General features: G+C 36.9%; 1 protein-coding gene and 1 long non-coding RNA gene across 8 annotated transcripts in view; both read left to right on the plus strand.

Moving 5' to 3' along the window:
- Positions 1-9,946, plus strand: part of ATF2 (activating transcription factor 2) — a 53,006-nt gene extending 43,060 nt beyond the window's left edge. For all 7 annotated transcript variants that reach the window (XM_052792125.1, XM_052792131.1, XM_052792132.1 and 4 more), the window contains 2 exons: positions 458-563; positions 7,267-9,946. In XM_052792125.1, coding sequence (XP_052648085.1) covers positions 458-563; positions 7,267-7,493 — 333 coding nt within the window. In that variant the 3' untranslated portion in view covers positions 7,494-9,946. The remainder of the gene's footprint in view (positions 1-457; positions 564-7,266) is intronic.
- A 2,789-nt stretch (positions 9,947-12,735) lies between these two features.
- LOC128143977 (uncharacterized) lies at positions 12,736-18,857 on the plus strand. Its single transcript, XR_008235945.1, has 2 exons — positions 12,736-13,255; positions 17,764-18,857. It is a non-coding gene; the product is annotated as an uncharacterized LOC128143977 (long non-coding RNA).
- Positions 18,858-20,738: the final 1,881 nt, after the last annotated feature.

Consider the following 20,738-nt stretch of genomic DNA (forward strand, 5'->3'; position numbering starts at 1 on the left):
TCAAAGTCCAAGTACAAATGACTGGGTTTGGGGGGTTTTTTAACCTTTTTTAGTGTTGGCTGTGGCATTTGTTAAAATGTGGGTAGTTAAGTGTAGGTTTACTCTTATTAGAATGCATCACAAAACCTTGCAGAAGAGTCTTACAGTAGCTGGATCATGTGAATGAGACTATATGTAGACTCTGTGTCTGCAAACTGAAAAACGTATGTTGTATTTTCCAAAAAAGCATTTCCTAGTTTAAGAAAATCATAAAATAAAGTTAGCCAAGTTTCAGCTAATATTTACATATTCTGAGATAAAAGAAATGTATACATTTTTGCAATATATACCAAATGGAAACTTCTTGTATTTTATCTACCCCCAAATGAACAACTGAAGATCCTATAAAACTTAATACTTACCTTCAAAATGTGTGTAGTTTGAGCCTGGTAAAGTACATAACTTTCTTCTCCTTTAGAATGAAGTCACCCTGCTGAGAAATGAAGTGGCACAGCTGAAACAGCTTCTTCTGGCTCATAAAGATTGCCCTGTAACGGCCATGCAGAAGAAATCTGGCTATCATAGTGAGTAATGTTCCATTACCTATAGCCTTAGGCTGCATCAATGAAATACTGCCAAAGTGAACTGAATGAACATTAAAATTGAGAAGTGCAGTTCTAATATTACATTAAAGATTTTTTTTTCTAAAAATCTCAAAGGTTATTGGAAGACAGGAATGAATACGTGATATTTAGAAATATATTTTTAAGTCCTTTCAGTTGAAATGTTGCACAACATTGAAGGGTTTATGCTGGTTTAATAAATGCATATGATAATTAGCATTTAAGGGCTATCCATTACTACACCTGCTTTGGAAAATATAATTAAAGTATTAAGAGCACGTGATAAACCATTTTTTATACTTTATCTTAGCCTAGTACAGTGAAAGGTCCTTGTGGGTGTTTTTCTTCATCGTAATGAGATTTCAGTAGAGGTGTATAACAGCTATCCTCATTACAGTAACATCCAGGATCAGTCAAGCCACTAAAATAATCAAATGCAGGTTCATGGCTCCTACTGTACAATGTCTTCTAGATTTCCACATTAAGTGACTATTTTTCTATAAACAGAGTATTTTAAAAAGCAGTTCTAATACTGAAGGGAATACTGAGAGTTTAGTAGCATTTTTTTTCTAATACATATTTTTACTTAAAGTTGCTCATTTGATTTTTCATCCTTCCAGCATTTTAAAGGTTAATTATGCTTTCCTGACTTGTAACTTCCTTTTTGGGTATGATACACAGTGCCAGAACCAGCTGCTGCTGCTGTAGAATAAATGGCCAATTTTGTCCATTGTACACAAATTTGTTACAAATAACCGAGCTGGGAATGCATTAGGCAACATTCATAATATATAACCCACAGCTTTCGTTTTTATGATTTAGTGATATTTCAGGATATTTGTAAATGTGAAGATTGTTTCTGCCATATGTAGCCACTTCATTTTAATTTGCCAGTGTCAGTAATTCAGGAGAATAAAGGAACATTTTGTATTGCATGCAAACAGATCCTCAGGTGCTTGCGATAAAACTTAATGGCCACCATCTTTACTTGTAGTCATTGTAAGCAATTTCATCAGAATGGGCAATATTTTTTAATTTAAAAGATTCAGGAGATTTAGCAACTCTCTATTGCCATATATATTTAGAATACTGATTTTGTCAGTTTTGAGCTTATAAATCTTGGTCCTTTGATCTCCAGTCATTTCGACAAGACGGAAAATAGCATCTTGGAGTAAATTGGAACAGTATAGAAATATGTTTGGGATTTATATTAACAATGATTGCTGCAGGGATGAGGCCATTATGGCTCCCATCTGACAGAACAACATAATTTGATACGGAAGCTACTAGGGGATAACATTATGCATGCAAGGTTTTAAAAAAAAAAAAACGAAAAACTGTAGGTTTCTTGAATTTTGATGTTTTGAGGATGTGTGTTCCTGAATTGGCATGAAAAATATTTAAACATAAGTCTTAAACTGGCAAACCAATTACATGGTAAGGATTCCTTCTTCATTGAAGGATTAATGAATGGCCTATTTAGTAATGCTTATTTTCTGCCCTCAGAAAAGGACTATAATGTTCCTAATTTACTAAAGAATGCAAAATGAATAGAAACTAAAATACTCATCAGTGGAAAAAGCCTGCATTTTAGAAAAAAATAAAATAACACCAAGCAAGGAGATTGGAAGCATAGCTCACCTAGTTTCTTGAAAAGTCTCTTGAAAGTAAAAGTTCAACATGAACGTTGTAATGCCATCTCTCTGAGAGGATTTTGTCACGTGATCTCCCTGTGAATATTGTTAAGAAAGCACGTTGGCTAAGTGACATACCCACAGTACAATTTACGAGAGGAAAAAATGGTTTCAGTTAATACGTTCATGAAAATGGTGTTCACAGAAAGTATTTTTAAATAAACATATTATGTTCATCAAGTAATCTAAGTTGAATTGCTTCAAAAACATATTGAGTGGTTTAACAGTCTCTCTGGAAGAAATTGAAGACACCAGATTACAGAGCTCCTGCAGTGCTGAATATTGTGCACTGCTGAGACAGTGCTAGATTATACCATGCAGACCATGTTTTAACAGCTAAGCCCACAATTTAATGGGGTTTCATGTATGGTGCACTTAAATAGGCACAAATAATGTATTGCTTTTCAGGGTATTTTTGGCACTTACTTCTACATATCTTTTAAGACCTTCTGGATTTCCTAGGCACGTTTTTGTCTCAGGCCGAGTGAAAATCACAACAGTGCAGATACCCATTTCTTCTAAGATTGTTCTTGGGATCATATTTTCTTTATTTAAAAAGTCTTGTGCCTGCCTCAAAAGAGGGTGTCATCAGGACAGAGAAACCAGAAAAATGGTTGTTGCACTTTGAGGCAGTATGGATGAATTTGTTGCAATGTTTGTGTTTTCAGCCAGTTGAAACTTTTTTATTTCCCAAAGAAGGATGCTATTGGTTCTGAATGCATCTTTAAACATTGGTGGGGGGGGGGTGGGAGGGGGGGAGTGCCATGTATAGGAGAAATCTAAATGCTGTTTGTTTATTTTTCACTTTAGCTCTTCTATGCCAGATTATTTCTAAAATTATTCTACAATACTCCTATATTTTCTCAGGCTTTTTCTGGACTTGGAGCAGGAAAAAGGTGAAAACTTGTGAGAAGAAAATGTGTTGTGAGAATTAAGAGTTGTAAAAAAAAAAAAAAAAAAAAATTAAAAGGGTGTTTTAGGTATTTTTTCATGTTTTTCAAAAGGACATCATAATATTCAAGAACATTTGTACAAAACTGAATACAAAGGAAGATAGATAGAAGCTGCAATGTAGGTGGTGTTAAATGGATTGTTAAATGGATGTTTTTGGGTGTTCTTTTTCTAGTTAGTTTTAAAGAAATGGTAGAAAGCGACTAACCAGTTTCAGACCTCAAATAATTTGAACCACTCAAACCACTATGTTCCTACAGCCTGTTCTGGACAGGCGACAGTCCTTCAGTGACTGCAGGGGATATTCACAAGGGCCAGCTCACTGGAAATGAGCATTTCTAGGCTTGAGTCCCTCCGTAGTCCATGGATGGCCTGATGAGAATTGCCATGAGGCTTCCTTTCTAGGGATTATCAGGGGACTGAAAGGAGTTCTGGATCACATGTCAGTGCTTGAATACTCGCTCCCATTTTGGTTTTGGTGGGTTTTTTTCCTTCTGAAGACTGAAATCCCTCTTTGTTTGCTTACCTTACTGAAAGCTATTGGTAAGCAACGCTAAGAAGCAAATAGCAGCAATGTTTGACTACTCTAAAAGGGTGCTTCTTAGTACATCCTCAAAAGTCTCCTCTGTGCTTGTTTGGTATTTTTTAAGTCTTTTCTATAGCTCAGTCTAGCCTGCGTTGTGTTCCATTACCAAAATGTGTCACTCCTTCTCATGACGCAGCTTGTCTAGGAACTATGTAGCCTTCAGGAAAGTTTATGTGATGTAGGTCTGTAAATTTTCAGCCTTCTATGTACAGCAGACTTTATTTATGTAGATTAATTTCTCATTTGGACCGTGCATTTTCCTTGGTTTGAGGCAAAGCTGGGGGGCAGCCATTAAAAAGTTAAAATGCCTGGGCACTTTTCTACATTGTTAGCTATGTTATGATTCTGGTATGTATCAGTTGCACACTTGAAACCACAGTCCTGTGCCTGGCAATTCTCTGGTCAACTAAGAAAAAAGAAAAAAATCTGTTGGAATTTAAATGTGACTTTCCTGTGTTCTTCTAAAAGCCTTTGTTCTTTATTCCTTTGTAATGAGGTGACTTTATCTTCTATATTCATTGAGTAGATTTTCTTGTTTGGTTTTAATTCTTCAAATGGAGTTCTGTATTCAGTTTTTGGCTGCTATTCCTGTAAAGTTAGGGCTACATAAGGAAGGATTTTGAAGGAAATCTAAATAGCTGTTGTTTACGGTGGCACCTCATTTCTAAATATTACTTGGTAGTTACTGCAAGGATTTATGCTTCCAGTCAAATTTATTACCATAAACTAGTGTTAGGTCTGTATCTTGCATAATCACCTGTCTGCTGTAAGCTCCCACCTCTAGACCCTGGCATCTGAAAATACCTGAATCATGTGGTTTTGTCTCTTCAGCACAGTATGTTTGTTCATCTGCTCAATGACATGAAAACTTCTATTGTACATTGGTGATCATAAGTATTCTCATAACTGTTTCTTCCACTGCATATATGGTCTTCCTGAGCCCATCAAAATCAGAAAGTCAAGCCTTTCTCATGTTCTTTACCACTGTGATGTTATTACAGACATTTCTTTTGAGTTAACAATGTACATGTTAAGGGATACAGAACAATGGAAGACCTTCTTTCTTGGGATGAAAGATAACGATCTACTTTACTGCCTCTCTATCTCTGGCTTGTAGCATTTAAAACTAACCCTTTTTCTTGAGGATAAGGAGGATTCGGCCAACAAGGAAATCAGGGATCAGCAAAAGAAACATAATAGGAAGATTGAGATTCATAGGAGAGTAACAGCTTTGAAGAGGAGGAGTAGGTGTTACAGTGGGGAGACGTTACTTGATACATGTTGTCCCACTTGCTGCCATTTCATTCTGGCTGAGTGGAAGAATATGCTACTCTCACATTTTTCAGGAAGTGGCACTAGAGTTTCTGTTTTTAACAAAGTTTGCATGTGTTCCTTCTTGTTTTTACATGAGATCTTGTAGGTCTTGATAGAGGTGTAGCAAAGATGAAATCCTGTTGAACAGTATTAACTGAATTGGCACTCGTTCATGTTCTTTCTGTTCTTGAATGGGCAGATCCTTAGTAGGATCACAAATGTTTTTGAGAAGTATTTTAATTTTCCTCCTCCTGCTGTATACAGCTACCATGTAACCTTAGGATATGTGGTAATTGTCAGCAGACCTAGCTCAGTATCATCTGTCTCTATCTCCTTCAATGCTTGAAAGATCTGGTTTTGAAAAAATGCAGCATCTGTAAAATAGTTGGCCTCGTGGATAAGAACATTATGATACTTTCAAACGATTATGTCCGTGCTCTTGTAGTAGAGGTATAAGAGAAATTGCTGCCTTGTTCGTGTAGGCAGTATTTCTTAGAAAGAAATACAGCAATTTTCCTTGCTTACCCATCCTTTTTGACCTTACCGTTCTTTTCCAGAAGGGGTCAATAATAGAACTGTTGTTTACAGGCTTTGAAGAGGAGTGTGTTCTTAGTATGCATGGGGTTGCTCGAAGATCTTTACACTGGGGACCTGACTTGCTAATTGAGTGAATTTTCTTACCCATTGCTAGTATGTCATATAAACCTCAGTACATCATAAACTTCATTTCATCATTGTTTGTTCATGCTTAGTGTTCCTTTTAGTTGCTGCTATTAGCCTGGTTTTCTATGGAAACGAGGCTGTGATACCACAATGTTTTTCATGTTTTAGTGTCAGTGTCATCACTTCCCATCACTGCGTAACTTTTGAATTTGTAGGCCAATCTCAACGAAATCTGAAAGGGATTGCAAAGACCAGCCTAGAGAAAATCAAGCTTTGTTCCATTGCTATGTCACAACCAATGGTTCGTGCTGCTTCTGGCTATGTTTGTGTGTATCTTTCTATGTTGTTATGTTATGCAATTGTCAGTAGTGTTTTAAAAGGGACTTCCAGTATTCCATCTGTATGCTGGGTTTAAGTCAGCGTATAAAACTATTGTGAAAAATACTTGAAAACGCTAAGTAGCACAAAGTGATACAAAATAGTTATAATTAAATTCAGTGTTCATACTTTTTAATTTAGAGTGAAGAACAGTAGGCTTATTTTCTGGTTTTGTTTTGGGTTTGTTTTTTTTTAGTCTTTAACTCAGCTTTTAGCTTGACAGTGTTTGCATAATGCCTTGGCTAACTTTTGCAACTCTGGAAAAAAAGGATGATTTTAGCATGACTAGGATGGCATGCCAGAAAGACATTTTAAACCATGCTCATTTTGTAAATTCTAATTTTGCACAATGAGAATTACTTTTCAATCTGCTTACCCTCTGTCATGAGAAAAAATGATCCAACTCTGTAGCTAATTCACTTCAGTTCTGTGGAGGACACCTGAAGTATTCTTGAAGATATTTTTAAAATCAGTTTTAACAATTTTAAATCTTATTGAGAGGCATTTGTATACTAAAGAAGTTACTGCACTTCACTCTGTTAAAAGGGTGTGGGTTGAAAACTTGTGGAATTGAGGTTGAATGAATATAGTGGTGTAAATATTTTTTCAGATATCACATTCATGATCACAGGTATTAATTACTGAACGTAGAATTGTTCTCGTTTGATTACTAAGCAAATGCAGTAAATCGCATATGTTAAAAATCTAAAGCCAATTCATATAGCACCAAGAGATCTTGTAGTATTTTTAATCTATAAATACTGCTTATTGACATGAGCATTCATCATTAGAATTAGGTGTGGTACCCACCAGCTGATTTACTAAGCAGGAAACCAGACAATTTTAATCATGACTTTGAAGATGTGAAAATGTTCTTGTTTCCTGAATATTCCATACTGCAGTCCATATTTTTTGCTTACAAAGTAGTATTTTCTTTAAAAAAATGAAAATGAAGATTGCTTTGCAAGTTGTACTGCATTACACTGTGAATTTTAATTATTTAGGGGATGATTGCTGTTACCTGGGACGCGGTGGTGTGCATTCTGGGGGAAAAAATGAATTAATTTTTCTCCTTCAGCTGCAGATAAAGATGACAGTTCGGAAGACATATCAGTGCCAAGCAGTCCACACACAGAAGCTATTCAGCACAGTTCTGTCAGCACTTCCAACGGCGTAAGCTCAACTTCCAAGGCAGAAGCGGTGGCCACCTCTGTTCTCACCCAGATGGCGGACCAGAGCACAGAGCCGGTGCTTTCCCAGATCGTCATGGCACCTCCCTCCCAGTCGCAGCCTTCAGGAAGTTGATTAAAAATTTGCATTGCATCAGTTTCTTAGATATACATTTGTGACTTTAAAGGGAAATCAACAAAAGACCAGTCTCCATCTAGGAGAAATTGTAGCTTAAAATTAGTCGTTTTTGAAAAATCCAACTTAAATTTGGCTTTAACGATTGGCAGGTGAAGATGAGACAGAACAACAGTTCTAGTCTCTCTGCAAAAGACTTTTTTTTTTTAAAGTATTAGTTTTACTGGTTGTTTTTTGTGCTTAATGTGTAAAGTGTGTGTACAGTACAATGTGGTTTATTTCATTTTTAATTTGGTATTATTTCAACAAACATTGGGGTGAATTACTAAAGGTCATCCCCAAGACTGTGATAGTAATATTATGTGACATTTTTATACCAAAGTTCTGCATAGTCCCTATTGACTTTGCAACATTAGCAAGGTCATAAAGCACTAGGCAAGAGAAAGACAGTAACAGTAAATTTGCTTTTAGTCTTTTTGCCTTTTTGTTGTTTTGCACATTATGAGAGGAAGAACATTGGGAGAAAAACATTTGGGTTGTTTTATGTATAGCATTTTGGTTGGCTTTTTAACTGTTGGGGTTTTTAATTTGTTTAATAGGGCCAGTACAGTATATGAGATACAGTACTCTTCTGCACATACCTATCCTAGATGAGGATCATTACTAAATAGATTTGATTTTTTTTTAATTTTAACTTGATGTCAGGTGGGGGTTTTTTCCCCTCCAACACTTTCATTCTGGGGAGAGGAGAGCTTTATTTCTCCAGTCAGAGCAGATATCTATAACTACCCTTTGTTGCTAGGCTGAAACCAGTAAGCATATTGTAAAATACAGGGTTATCAAATATGGAATACTTAGTATTCCAAAGTAGGTTGATATTTTGTGGATTTTTGAGTCGCAGACTGAGGAGTTTACTCATGGTTTTGGATGCCAGAAAAGCCTAAAATCCTTCTTCAGACAACTCAAGACTTTTTTTTGTCATTGTCTTGTATTTGCAAGCTAACTTGTACTTAATTCTTGTGTAAGCACTGTCATCTTTTAGTAGCAAAAATTTTGATACCTTTCTTGTGGAAAAAAAAAAAAAAATCAGTATCTACCGTATCTTGGAAACAATGTAATTATAATGTGGTGTGTGTGGTGTGTGCGTGAGAATGGTTCAGTAGTTAATGCCAGCAGTCTTTTGCTTGAATGTTTAAAGATGCCTTCAATGTGATGCTGGCTGATAGGTGATTGCAGTTTTAAAATGTTATTTACTGTGCGAACTTGGATAACTAACATTCCATGATGTAGTTTGTTTCTGATGAGATGATTGTAGGTACACTTTTTCTCATTATCCAATCATCTGTAGGATATTGAGTTTTTTAAATGTGCCATTATCTATTTTGATTCTGTACTCATGTTCAAAATACAGTACAATATTTTACAATAGATTAAGTTGTTTAAAAAAAGTAGATGTGTGCTTTCAGGTCGGAAAACTTTGTATAATAGCAAAAACAGATGCATAGTAGCAACTGGCAGTAAAGCAGGATTCCATTATGTATATAACAAAGATTTAATGCATTTATAATGGGTTGTGTAGTTCATTTGCTCTTCCTTCTCCACACTATACTATGTGTTTTTAAGTGTCAGTGCCATCAAGTTTCTATCTGATTCAGTTTTAAATCTAAAAATGTAATTGATCCACAGGAAAATCATAATTTCTACAATATATATACAACCATACTATAAAGAAAACTGGACAAAGAAGTATCTAAGTCATATATGTATCATTGCAGGGCTTTAAGCATGAAAATAATAGGGATTCTAAATATTTTGTATTTTAAAACTAAGAAAGTTGAGTTGATAACCTCATGTGTTTAAAAGTCTTACTTTCCCAATTTCAAGATAAAAAGCTGTAACAGTTACTGAACGTTTCCAGGATGGTGAAATACAATGGACCTCTTGTGAGAAGGAAATTAATTGCAAAGGCACAAAATGTGAATTCTGCAAGAAAGCTATACAGTCACTTTTCATTGTAGTTTTGGTGGACTAGATAAGGCCTCATTGATTATACTATAATTTGCTCTCCTAAACACAAAGGCTTTTAAATCATATTTATATAAGTGGAGTTTTTTTATAACAAAACTGTTGCGTTTGTGAAATAAGTCTACATAAGTGTATAGGAGACGTGTAAACAGTTAATAAATTTAACAGTGGGGCTGGAAAAAGAACCATTAAAATCTGTGTTCGGCAAATAGAGAAAAGTTGTTAGTCGTACTACCATGGATTCCGTTTTGAGACGTATGTCACACTACTTCTGTACTTAGCATTTTGGGTCTTCACATTTGACATGTTTCACAAACTGTACTGTTTTCTTTCATGTGCAGTTTGCATGAGTAAATCATCAAAGAGAATAAAATCTATCTTTAAGTTATGTTCCTATTTTAATGAAATTATAATTGTTCTAAAAGGCAGCACTGTCTTCAGACTTATTTCTTCATCCTTGCAATTATCAGCATTTTTCTGGAAGTCGTTACTATAATGTCAAAGTAATGTTATGTAAATAAGAACACATATGTTTCTTTAGAAAATAAGCCAAATTCCATTGCTTTGTAGCTGAGCTTTTGCAGCTTCTGAGGAACAAGCCTTGTATCATTAGTTCCAGGAGCCCAAGGTAATCCATAGAAAAAGGAGTTCATATACATAGCTTGGTGATCCCAGATCTTGCTCAGCCATTTCTGGTTGCCCTGAGTTCCACAGCAAAAGTGCTGTGTGTAATTAGAATTTCCAGCTAACTTGCAGATATCTAATTCTTATCTTAATATACATGAAGCCAGGAAATAACAGCTATAGACAGATGAACTGCTCACAGTTGTGTTGTGAAAGGTTGAGAAAAAAATCATACCCTCACGTTTTATTTTTACAATATTAAAAATGGTTTGGGCTTATTTATGAATGTTGGAAACATTTGGAGTGGCACATTCTGTTATAATTTGAAAAGCTGTAGACAGAACCCTGATATGGAGGCTTTGGAGGAAACCAAAAGGGTAAAGTTGCTGTGTACTTGCATTTATTGCATGTGTTGACCAAAGGAAATTAAACTGCACACAACTTTGAGCCCGGTATGAGAATAATGTCTAAGGCCTCTGTTGCTTCATTATATTTTTCTGCTGACTACATGAGTTACACTTGTCACTCCAAGGAAAAAACCATGAAGGCTGTATAGCAGGGCAACTGGGGGGGGCAACCAACCCACTTTTTAATGTCTACACTGCAAAAAGACCTGGTTTTATACCTAACTACCCAATCCAAGTAAGCTTTTTCTCTTTAAAATGCTAATAGTGGCTAGGCAAAGAAAGATACTACACTGATGGAATAGGATGACAAGTGTTGGATGAGCGGTGATTTCAGCTACCAGAATTACAGAAGTAATTTGCTCAGAGACAGACACAAACATTTTAATTGGTCATCATAAATGATAATGAGGAGAAAACATAGTGAAATTAAGTGCATCCTAATAAAGTAAGGTATGTTAAATTGTACTGAAAGAAACTTCAGCAATGCTTCTTGACATGATTAATATACTCATGACAACGTGTCTAATGAAGGTTGTTTGCATTTATATGCTGCCTGTTGCTTCCCTCAGTAGAGAAATAATTTGAACTGCACTCATTTACACTGCAGAACAGTGAGTGTTAAGATTGGCTTACAGTAGTCTTTTCCTTTACATTTATTTTTAACCATTGTATCAACAGCAATACGTGTATGTAACAGTAATACAAGTATGGTTTACTTAGCCTGTGTCTTGTATAACACTGTAGGGTAGGTCCAGATGACACTATCATGAAATAATTTAGATTTTCAAATTTTTATGTTCTGTAATAGTAAGTCTACTGTCCTTTTAATCTTAGGTTTTAATAGGACTCTTCCCCCCCCATGGAATTTCAGATCATGACCTTTCTTGTTCTTCACTTTCTTCCTCTTCAAAATATTCTTCTTTGTGTGATGAGCCCCTGAAAATGCTTATATATTTAGTGTGGAATTTCTTTTTTGCATATTGCTTCCTCCTTGGTTGTGTTAACTCTCTATAGCAAACATTCATTTCAAGAAGTTAGTAGTCAGGAAGGAATGTCTGCATGCTGTGTATCTTGTCTTCTTCAGCTAAAATAGATAGGAGAAGCTTATGAAATCTTGACATTTACATCTTCCTAGAACAAGATATATTACAGAATACATACTTTGGTCTGGAAGGATGCCCTGAATCTACAGTATGGAATTTTTAGTGTTACAAAAAATTTCATTACAGATCCTCTGCACAACTAATGAGTGCAGGTTGTATGCTGATGGTTCCATAATTCTGCAAAGTGCAACTATCTTCAAAAAGTTTCTAACTTCCTAGGTGGGGGGTTAGTTATCTAATTACATGGCTGTTGATAGAGTAACAAGACACACAAACTTTATCCACTTTGTGTCATTATTTTATTTTAAGCCTTGCTCAAAGTCTCTGTCCCCTCTTCTATTACCATTTTTATAATGAGGTATGTTGTTCCAAGCACTTTTTTCCTTTTCATTTTTGGGGAAGAGGAGGGAGGGGAGAGAAGGTTGTTAAAATTTTAAATAAACTACCTATAACAGAATTTAACCTGGGAACAAATACTTAGTCTGAAAAGTGTTGTGAAATGATGATGCAAGTACATTTATTATTTTTAATCCCTAGCTAAAGAAACAGTAGCTTGAATAGCATAAATTGATTGGCAATGGTAACAAGCATAAAAGGTACAGAACAGCTTGAAGCAAAGAAAATGATTCATGCTTCTAGGATCGTTTGTTTGTTTTTAATACCAGTAGCAGAAACAAAGTAGAGGAAGGAGTGGGCAGTATTTGTAACCACTTTGGACAGCAGGGCTTGGTGATACTCCAGCTTGCAATTAGCGAGCTTAACAGGTAGTACTCCATGGCTTAGGGAGATCTGTCAGTGCTAGACAGAGAAGATGAGCTTCAGGAAGGAGCACGCTGTCACATAGATATCTTCAGAGGAACGGAATTACAGGTAACAGGGTTTTCCTCGCCTAACTCTCGCCTAGGGCTAGCTTAATACATCAAAGTACAAACACAAGCTACTGCAATTCCATTTAATACCGTCTGTCCCCACATAGATTGAATGCAATGAATGCAAGTCTGATGGGTATGTTTAGCTACAGTAAAACAAAAGTTATGGTTGTTCCGCCCCCCCCCCCCCCCCCCCCCCCCCCCCCCCCCCACTGCATAGAAAGTCCCTGCTCTGGTTTCGCTGCAAGCTAGTATTGGCATGGTACATAAATAGTATTTTCCTCCATTTAGCTGAATCACTTGTTCTAGACCATTACAGAAGGCAAAAATACTGTCCTTGATAAGTCACTGGACTGATGCATTTTAGAAACTGAATGATTTCAAAAAGCCTACTAATTTGTTTATGTTTAAAAATAAAATGGGAAATTACATCTACATCCTACATCTAGGATCCTAATCAGGGGAAAAGGGAGACAAGTAAAGAGAGAATGAGCTCTCTGCTTTAGCAGCAAACAAAACAATTGCCTTTCTGAATAAACTGAGAAAATGAAATGGAAAGAAAAAGTCCGCACCATTTAGCCACTATTCCCTCTGAACAAGAAGGTGCTGTGTTTCATGTCTCAATTATGCCAGCCCTTTTCTCTGACACTCTCTGACACGAAGGTGCGTTCTGTGATGATCTATGTCTTCAAAATGTTTACAGCTATGTTAGAAATGTTTTGATCTCACTTGAGGTAAGTAATATAAACATCCTGTTATTCATGACTGCATGTTGAGAAAGATACTCTTAAAGGTGGTATAGCAGATAGTACAGTCATTCCAGTTATCTATAAAATGCCAACAGACTTTATAGTCAGCATGGTTATGACTTCAAAACAAGTAAAAGGCTAATATTTCAGTTTTCTTGGTTTTGTCCTCCCTTTCAGCAGAATTGCTCTAAAGGGCTAATGATTTTGGCTGAAAAAATACATAATCTTTGTAAATCCCAAACAGATGCTGTATATTTCACTGGGTGATAGGAACATTTTGAATGCTTGACCATTTTGTTCAATATTTAATGAATCTTAAGCTACTAAGTTTACAATTTCTGACTTTCACATATGTGTGAATATATAAAAGATTTCTTTATGCTGTCTCTAACAGTTTACCCAAACTTTTTAGAGCTCTGATTCTAATAGGACTTAACTCTTTCTTCTTCTATACATTAGGGAGCACTCTCTTGAATGCTAAGAAGGTTGGGGCCATAGATTTTTGAGCTCTGTTTCCAGTCACCACACAACTGGAATGACATTTGAGTTGTCAGCATGGTTGTATTTCTCACTTCGGCCTATCATATGGCACAGCATTGGCTTCCTTGGGATGGAAACAGGTTGTACCGACTTGGATGCTTCCCTTCTATGGTCTCTAAATCGTTAAGTATCAGTTGGTTATATAAACTCTGGCCTTTTCCTTGTGCCAAAGGTCTGGCAAAGTCATTTTGTTTCAGGGAAGACATGCGTGATCTTCACCTGCTCTTGTAATTTCACATCTAGTTTAGATTTGTTGTTGTTGTTGTTGTTTTCTCCTATCGGATAAGGGCACACCCCCCCACTTAACATAACTGCCCTTTATAATGAGCCAGGCACCCAGACATGTTCACAAGGGTGCATAAAATCCTGTGGGCCTTGTCTACCTAAGAAAATGTCACTATTTTGGCAGAGGTAGATTGTTATAAACACAAACTTTTAGAGATTGTAAAGTTTTGTTTTGACATGTCTATTGATTTATTTCAGTGCAGCTCACATTGCTGGAGAATAGTATTAAGCTAAATTTAAAAAAAAAAGTGCATGTGTATAGTTACTAAACCAATACAAAGCCACTTCAAATATTGCAGTACACCATTTCTTAAAATATTTGACTTAAAGCAAAGCAGCTTTCCTATAATGACAATTTCAAAGAAACTTGTGCCTGCTTTATGAAGAAGTGAAGATTAATTTCAGCACAGTGAAGTTAGATTCCTTCCATAATGAGGCTTTCCCAAGCAAGTATGAGAGCAGGATCTGATTTAGCCAGCTGCTAATCACCATGAATGCTTCTGTCAGTAAGCATAATTCTGTCAAAGAAAATTGGAGTGATGCACAGACTTTCTGTTCATCATGATCCAGTGATTATCTCTTTCTTTTCCTTCTAACTCAATATTGCATTTCTTTCTAAGGCCCAAAGTTGCTCCTCAGAAGTCACTGTCATACCTAGAGCCTTACTGTAGCTTAGTCTAAGCAGGGAAGTTTTTTCCCTGAATATTTTCTCAATTTTACTCTTCGGGTGCTCAGAAATCTGTGATATTAGTGTTTATGGGTTATTTGAATGGTGCCATAAACCTCCACCCTGGAAGATTTTGATACTTTGTCTCCTCTACCAACAGTCATTCAGCCCCTTGTCTGCAGCTAGCAGCAATTACCACTGCTGTTAGCAGAGTTAAGAGCAAGAGACCTTGGTGTGAGACCTATACTTTAGATACATTGAGTATATATTAAAAAACACTTGAAAGTGAAGTATTTCTGGAGCGTGTTGGTATGCAGTTTTATATTACGCAAAAAACTTAATTGTTTTTCAAAGAGCATACTTGGAAATCCTGGATTCTGTTCTGGGGGTTTTTTTGATTGTTTTTTTCTTTCAGAATTTCAGTGGGTAATGAAGTTATGTCAGTATTCTGATTGCTGACTTTTGCTTTGATGAACTGTTGAACAGGCTGCTATATGCTCAGAGCAGCAGTACTTATGATGATCTAATGAAAAAACATCCTCATAATATTGTGTATATTTGCATACATGCAAAATTAAATTAAGTACATTTATTGAAGGTGTTTTGACTTTCTGTAAGTAAGAGTTAACTGTACTCTAGTTTCTTTTAAGGAAAAAAATAATAGTTCACTTCTCAGTCTCCCGTTTTCTGCAGAGTAAGGGAAATCCTCTTGCTTGGTTTTAATCTGGCATTGAGAGGCTTATGGACGTTAAACAAGCTACCTACATGTCATCCCAGGATGTGCCCAGTAGAACTTCACTGCACCTCTGGGTAGGGTATATTGTAGCCTGCAAAGGTTAAGAATGGAGATGTCATCTTGTACATCACAGCTTGTACAAGCTGAAATTAAAATGAACCGGTGCAAAGTATAATATTCATAAGGGAATATTATGGAATTATTATTTCATAATAATCAAATGGTAACAGCTCTATTCCTGAACAGGAATTATTTTTTGTACTGCAATCTGTATTAAGGGTTTATGCAAAAATAACACAGGAAATACTGTGTACAGTTACTGGAGCAAGGCATTTCTGGCAGATTTCCATGGCACGCTCAAAGTCTGTGAACTGGCCTACATTTGTCTTTCATTTAAAAATGTGGAAAAGATTTTGGTAAGTGCTGACTACAGCTTAAACCCCTACCTACTGAGCAGAGGGCTGAAGAGTCACAAGTTATAGTTAAATAAAGGAGATTTATAAATTTGCAAGCAAAAGTGTCTTGTGCTAGTGATGTCTTGCTTATACAAGACAATGGATAATAAATTATTAACCGAATGAGGTAAGTAATTCCATTTCCTGCTGTTTCCTGCTGTCTGTAACAAGTAATTTGAAACCTGGGAGTTCCTAATTTCTCAGGACCAAAATGCCATCTAGTGGTAACTGCTGAATATTTTGAGCAAATACATACTTTATATTGACATAAAGTTTTTATGTATTTTTTCCCCAATATTCTATATTTTACAGCACATTAAGGTCCTGAGAGAAGAAGATAGAGAGGTTGGGGAAAGGTACAGCTTCCCCAAGTCTGCACCTGTAGTGGCTGGGACGCGGCGCTGCCTGCTGCCAGCCTGCCTCAGAACTCCCTCCCTTCCTCTGCTGCCAGCCTCGGGCAGGTAGTGGAGTTTTCCCCTGCTGAGGGTTGAATAAACTTTCAGACACTGTTACTTGATAATAAAATACAAAAATATTAATTTGGCCAGTGCTGTATGAAGAGAAGCTGAAAGCCATCACTGCTTTGCTGACTCGAAGTTCAAATGCCCCTTTACTGGTAGGAGGCTTTTCCATCTGGTTCTTCATTCTCCAAGGAGATAAGGGGAAGCCATTCCCTCTGTTCTTCTGATGAACTACCAGGGAATGGCACAAGCCTCTTCACAGCACAATTTGCCTCCTCAACTCCTTAGAGAAGAATATAAGCTCTTAAAAACCCAGCAAAATTAAAATTTGGCCTTTAGAATAGACTCCTGAAAAAGTAACTGCCATAAACTGACTTCTAGAGTTGAATAACAGACTTCGCTTGTACAGCAAGAACAAATACTACCCCCCCAATTATATTTAAATGTATTCAGCAATGTGAACTGGGGATAGGAGACAGCAGTCACACCCTGCATGTGATTTGAGCCCACTGATGGAGATACTCCTGCTTTATAAATAGAGCTGACTGAAGAGAGCACTGTGGAGTTTCATCTATGGTTTTTGCACTTGGTTGTAATAGGGGTTTTGTTGCTGTTTATGGGTCTGCTTCTTCCGTGCACAATTTGAATTTCTCCGTCTATTGGTCCATGTTAGCCTGTTTCATTGCAAGATGCTCGCAGCAGCAGTCACTGGGGCTGTAATTAGACCGAGGGTCTCTGAGATGTATCCTGCAGGCTGGTGCAGAAACTTAATCTGCCCTGCTGATGTTATTGTAGAAGCTGATGAAGATGGCATGACATCAGTTTGATGGGCTGTGAAGGAGCTTGTGGATGGATAAAGAAATCCTTCATTTTGATTCTTGTTTTGTATGATACTTAAAGTAAACTGCAGCAGACTGAAGAGTCTGATTAACAAGGGCACTCACAACACAGCTCACCAAGAGGGTCATTTGAGAGTTCCCGCTGCTGTGGGCTCACTGCCTGTGCTGTGATGCCAGCACTGGCACTCATGGATTCATCTGGCCCTCGAGGAAGGTGCTGGTTGTCTCCCTAGGCCATGGCATTGGGCAACGGCCAGTGCAGCTGCAAAGAAAGAGGGAGCAGAAACAGGACTACAGCAGCACTGGTTTAGGTGGGTGAAAATTGTCATGGAAGAACATTTAGGTAGGCGGAACAGGAAGAGTTTGGGCAGTGTTGGCAAATGCAGTTTAAAAAGCATCGAGAAATCTGTCTTGTTTGTCCTAGCTAAAAATACATGAGGAAATCCCTAGATCTGGGACAAATTCTTAAAGCTAGAATAGTGGCTTTCTCTAACAACTGTGTTTTTGCAGGTGGTGTGGCTGCATTTGCCCTTCACTCTCAGGTTTTCAGAGCAGCAGGATGCTTTGAAGAGGACGTGATTCTTCACAGGCAGAAGGAAGGTGTTCTGTTGTGTGCACAGGAAAGAAAAGAAATCTTAAGAGCAAACGGCCGTGCAATCAAACCTTGAAACAAAGGGGAAAGAATGGTGAAAACAATCTGATTAGTAATGATCCATCTGAACTTTGCATCTATGTTTTCTGAAGCTATCAAGCTAAATACAGCTTTAAGTTACACAATGTTTTTCATTCCTCCAAAGAACTGGACAGAACACAGGCAATGTTACTTTTAATGTTGGGGTTTTTTTTTTGTCTTTATATGGGTAATGATTATATGCTATAAAGAGGAAGTTAATTTTAATGCTGTATAACACGATAATCTGGATTAATGCTTTCGAACTTGACACTCTCGGAGAATAAACTAATTGGATTTCTTTGTCCCATGTTCCCTTAAAACAGCTTAAGACACATTCTTCTTAAAAATACATCCATCTGGGAGCAGAAAGGAGAGCAGTTTTCCCTTGGTGGACAAAGAAGCTGTTTTCTAAGAACAAGCAGCAAATATTGGCAGTTGAAACTTTGCTGCAACCCATTGAAATGCTGATGAAATGGTGGGGGCCTGGGTCCCCCTGTTCATACAGTACTGTACAGTGTTTGCCCAAGAGCTTTGCTTGGTTGCATCTTTTCAACGTGTATTTCCTTGACTTACTGGGTTTTAAGAAAAAAAAAAAAGCTCTTTAGAAACTGCTCCCTTTATCAGTGACTTGTTGCTGCAGATAAACTATGAATTCTGAATTCATTCTATCTGCACAGGCTGAAAGCATTGGTATCACATCTCTCCTGGATGTAGAAAACCACTAGGAACTGAATTTTGGAAGGCCTAAACCAGGGATTAGTTTCCTACGTATCTGTTTGATCGGGGATTGCGTGAGTTCCTAATTGAATGCGTGAGGTTGAATTCCAGAGCTGAGGTTGGTGCAGTGATGTGCAAGTCAGATTGCAAGATCAGTTGTGTGATCTCTGATTTTTGTTTAAAATAAAACTGCTGCATGCACAGCTGAAAAGTCGCCAAGTCTTACTAATTGTCTCTGGCATTGCCAATTTAGGACCTGGATATCTGCTAATTTAGTTTTGCCTTGCTGAGGGGCTTTCCACGTGTCTTGGTTAACAATAGGCAAAATGTGCACAACCAGGGGATGTAATTATTTTATTATTAAAGAATAATAAATGAATTATTATCAAAGATAAGCTTAAAGATTAAGAATACTATTAAAGAATAATAAATCACCCAGAAAAAATCAGTGACATCAGGTACAGAAAAGAGAAATTTCTCTCTGTGTGGGCCATGTAATAAATTATGCATTTTGGCACAGATAAAAGGGCTCAGAAGGAATCAGATAATTTTGTCCTTTCATAAGGAATCTTATTGTTGTAAACTCACAGTTCACTAAAACTGTTATAAGACTGGCAGATCAATTAATGAATAGTGAAAATGTGAAATCCTAATTAAATCTCGCTATTACTTCCAGGATTGGTTTATCTATCTCCTCTCCAGGAATGCTTGATTTGAACAGCTTGTTTAACAGGAAAAGCTATTGATCCCTTCAATAACACTTTAGAATCATTAAGAGGAAAAACTTTAATCTCCTTCAGCAATTTGAAGTTGCTTTTGTTAATGTCATCTCTCTGCTATCCTGAAGAGCTAATGCTGGCCTGGAAAGGTATTTCCAACACTGTTCTATGCTGCTTTTTGCGCCCTGCTGCCGTTACCTGCCTGCTTGCAGAGTTAGCTGTGCTAACCGCAGTAAAGCAGAAAGGTACCACTAGTGCATGTGCTTACTTGCTTGCTTAGTTTGGAAGGTTTTATATTCTCCTTCAAAAGTCTTCCTGGTGGAAGAAAACACACCTCTCTCAGACATTTGTTGAACTGCAAATAAGTTATCCAGTGCTGCTTCTATCTCAACACTTGGAGACTTGGATTTAGAAGTATCTGCAGGTCATTAAAGTTCATTCTACAAAGGTACTTGATAACTAGATTGCGTATGTCTATACAGCAGGAGATTCTCAGAACATTTCCAAAGCTCACTTCTTATTCATACACTCTGTCTTCTAAACTGTCACATAAAATTCAACTTCAAATCTGATGCAGTTCGCCTTACCAGGGCCCATACACCCTTGTGCATATAAAGCCCATTACTGAGCTTTAAACTACCCTTAAGTATTTCATGTGCTCTAAAACTTGGACATTCTTTTGAAGAAAGAACCCTGAGTATCCTAGAAGATGCAATTCTGTCTGAGAAGCAAGTTGCATGGCATAACTAATACTCTCATTAAAAACACTGTTTTTGACTGGCTTCAATAACACATACATTCACTTCTCTAAGAATGCAGAAATCACTTTCAGGGCTCTGGTATTAGAAAAACAAGTAATTGCACTAAGAGTGTGCAAGTTCTATATAGCACTTCAGAATTGCAGGTTTGGGTTGCTTATGAGAATGGTTAGTTTCTTTAGCAATTCTTCAAAGCCATCCAGTGGATCTAGCAGTGGATCTAGCAGTCTCAACTGATTGCATGAAGAATCACTGCCAATTCTGTGGCATAGCTTATGGCTACAAGTAAGAGATCATCTGCTCAGGGTTAAAACCATTTTGAAAGTCAGGACTAGAAGTATCTTGCAGGTCGGTTTTTTTTGATGGCTAGCTTTTTCTTAGTTTTTAGTGTTTATAGATGAAATTATACTCATAACAGTTTATTCCTAAGACTATTTTGCCAGTGGCTTGCCTTCTGTTTTTTAACCTGCAATTATCAAATTTTCTTCAAATATATACAAGCACTACTTCAACTAATGCCTTAATATGTATTTCTAAGCATGGCATAAAAAGGAAATATTATGAAAGTTAAATAGAAGCTATACACTGCATTTTACAGCCAGTATAAACACACTTGGG

The sequence above is a fragment of the Harpia harpyja genome, chromosome 7 (genome assembly GCF_026419915.1).
Source record: "Harpia harpyja isolate bHarHar1 chromosome 7, bHarHar1 primary haplotype, whole genome shotgun sequence".
Classification (NCBI taxonomy): domain Eukaryota; kingdom Metazoa; phylum Chordata; class Aves; order Accipitriformes; family Accipitridae; genus Harpia; species Harpia harpyja.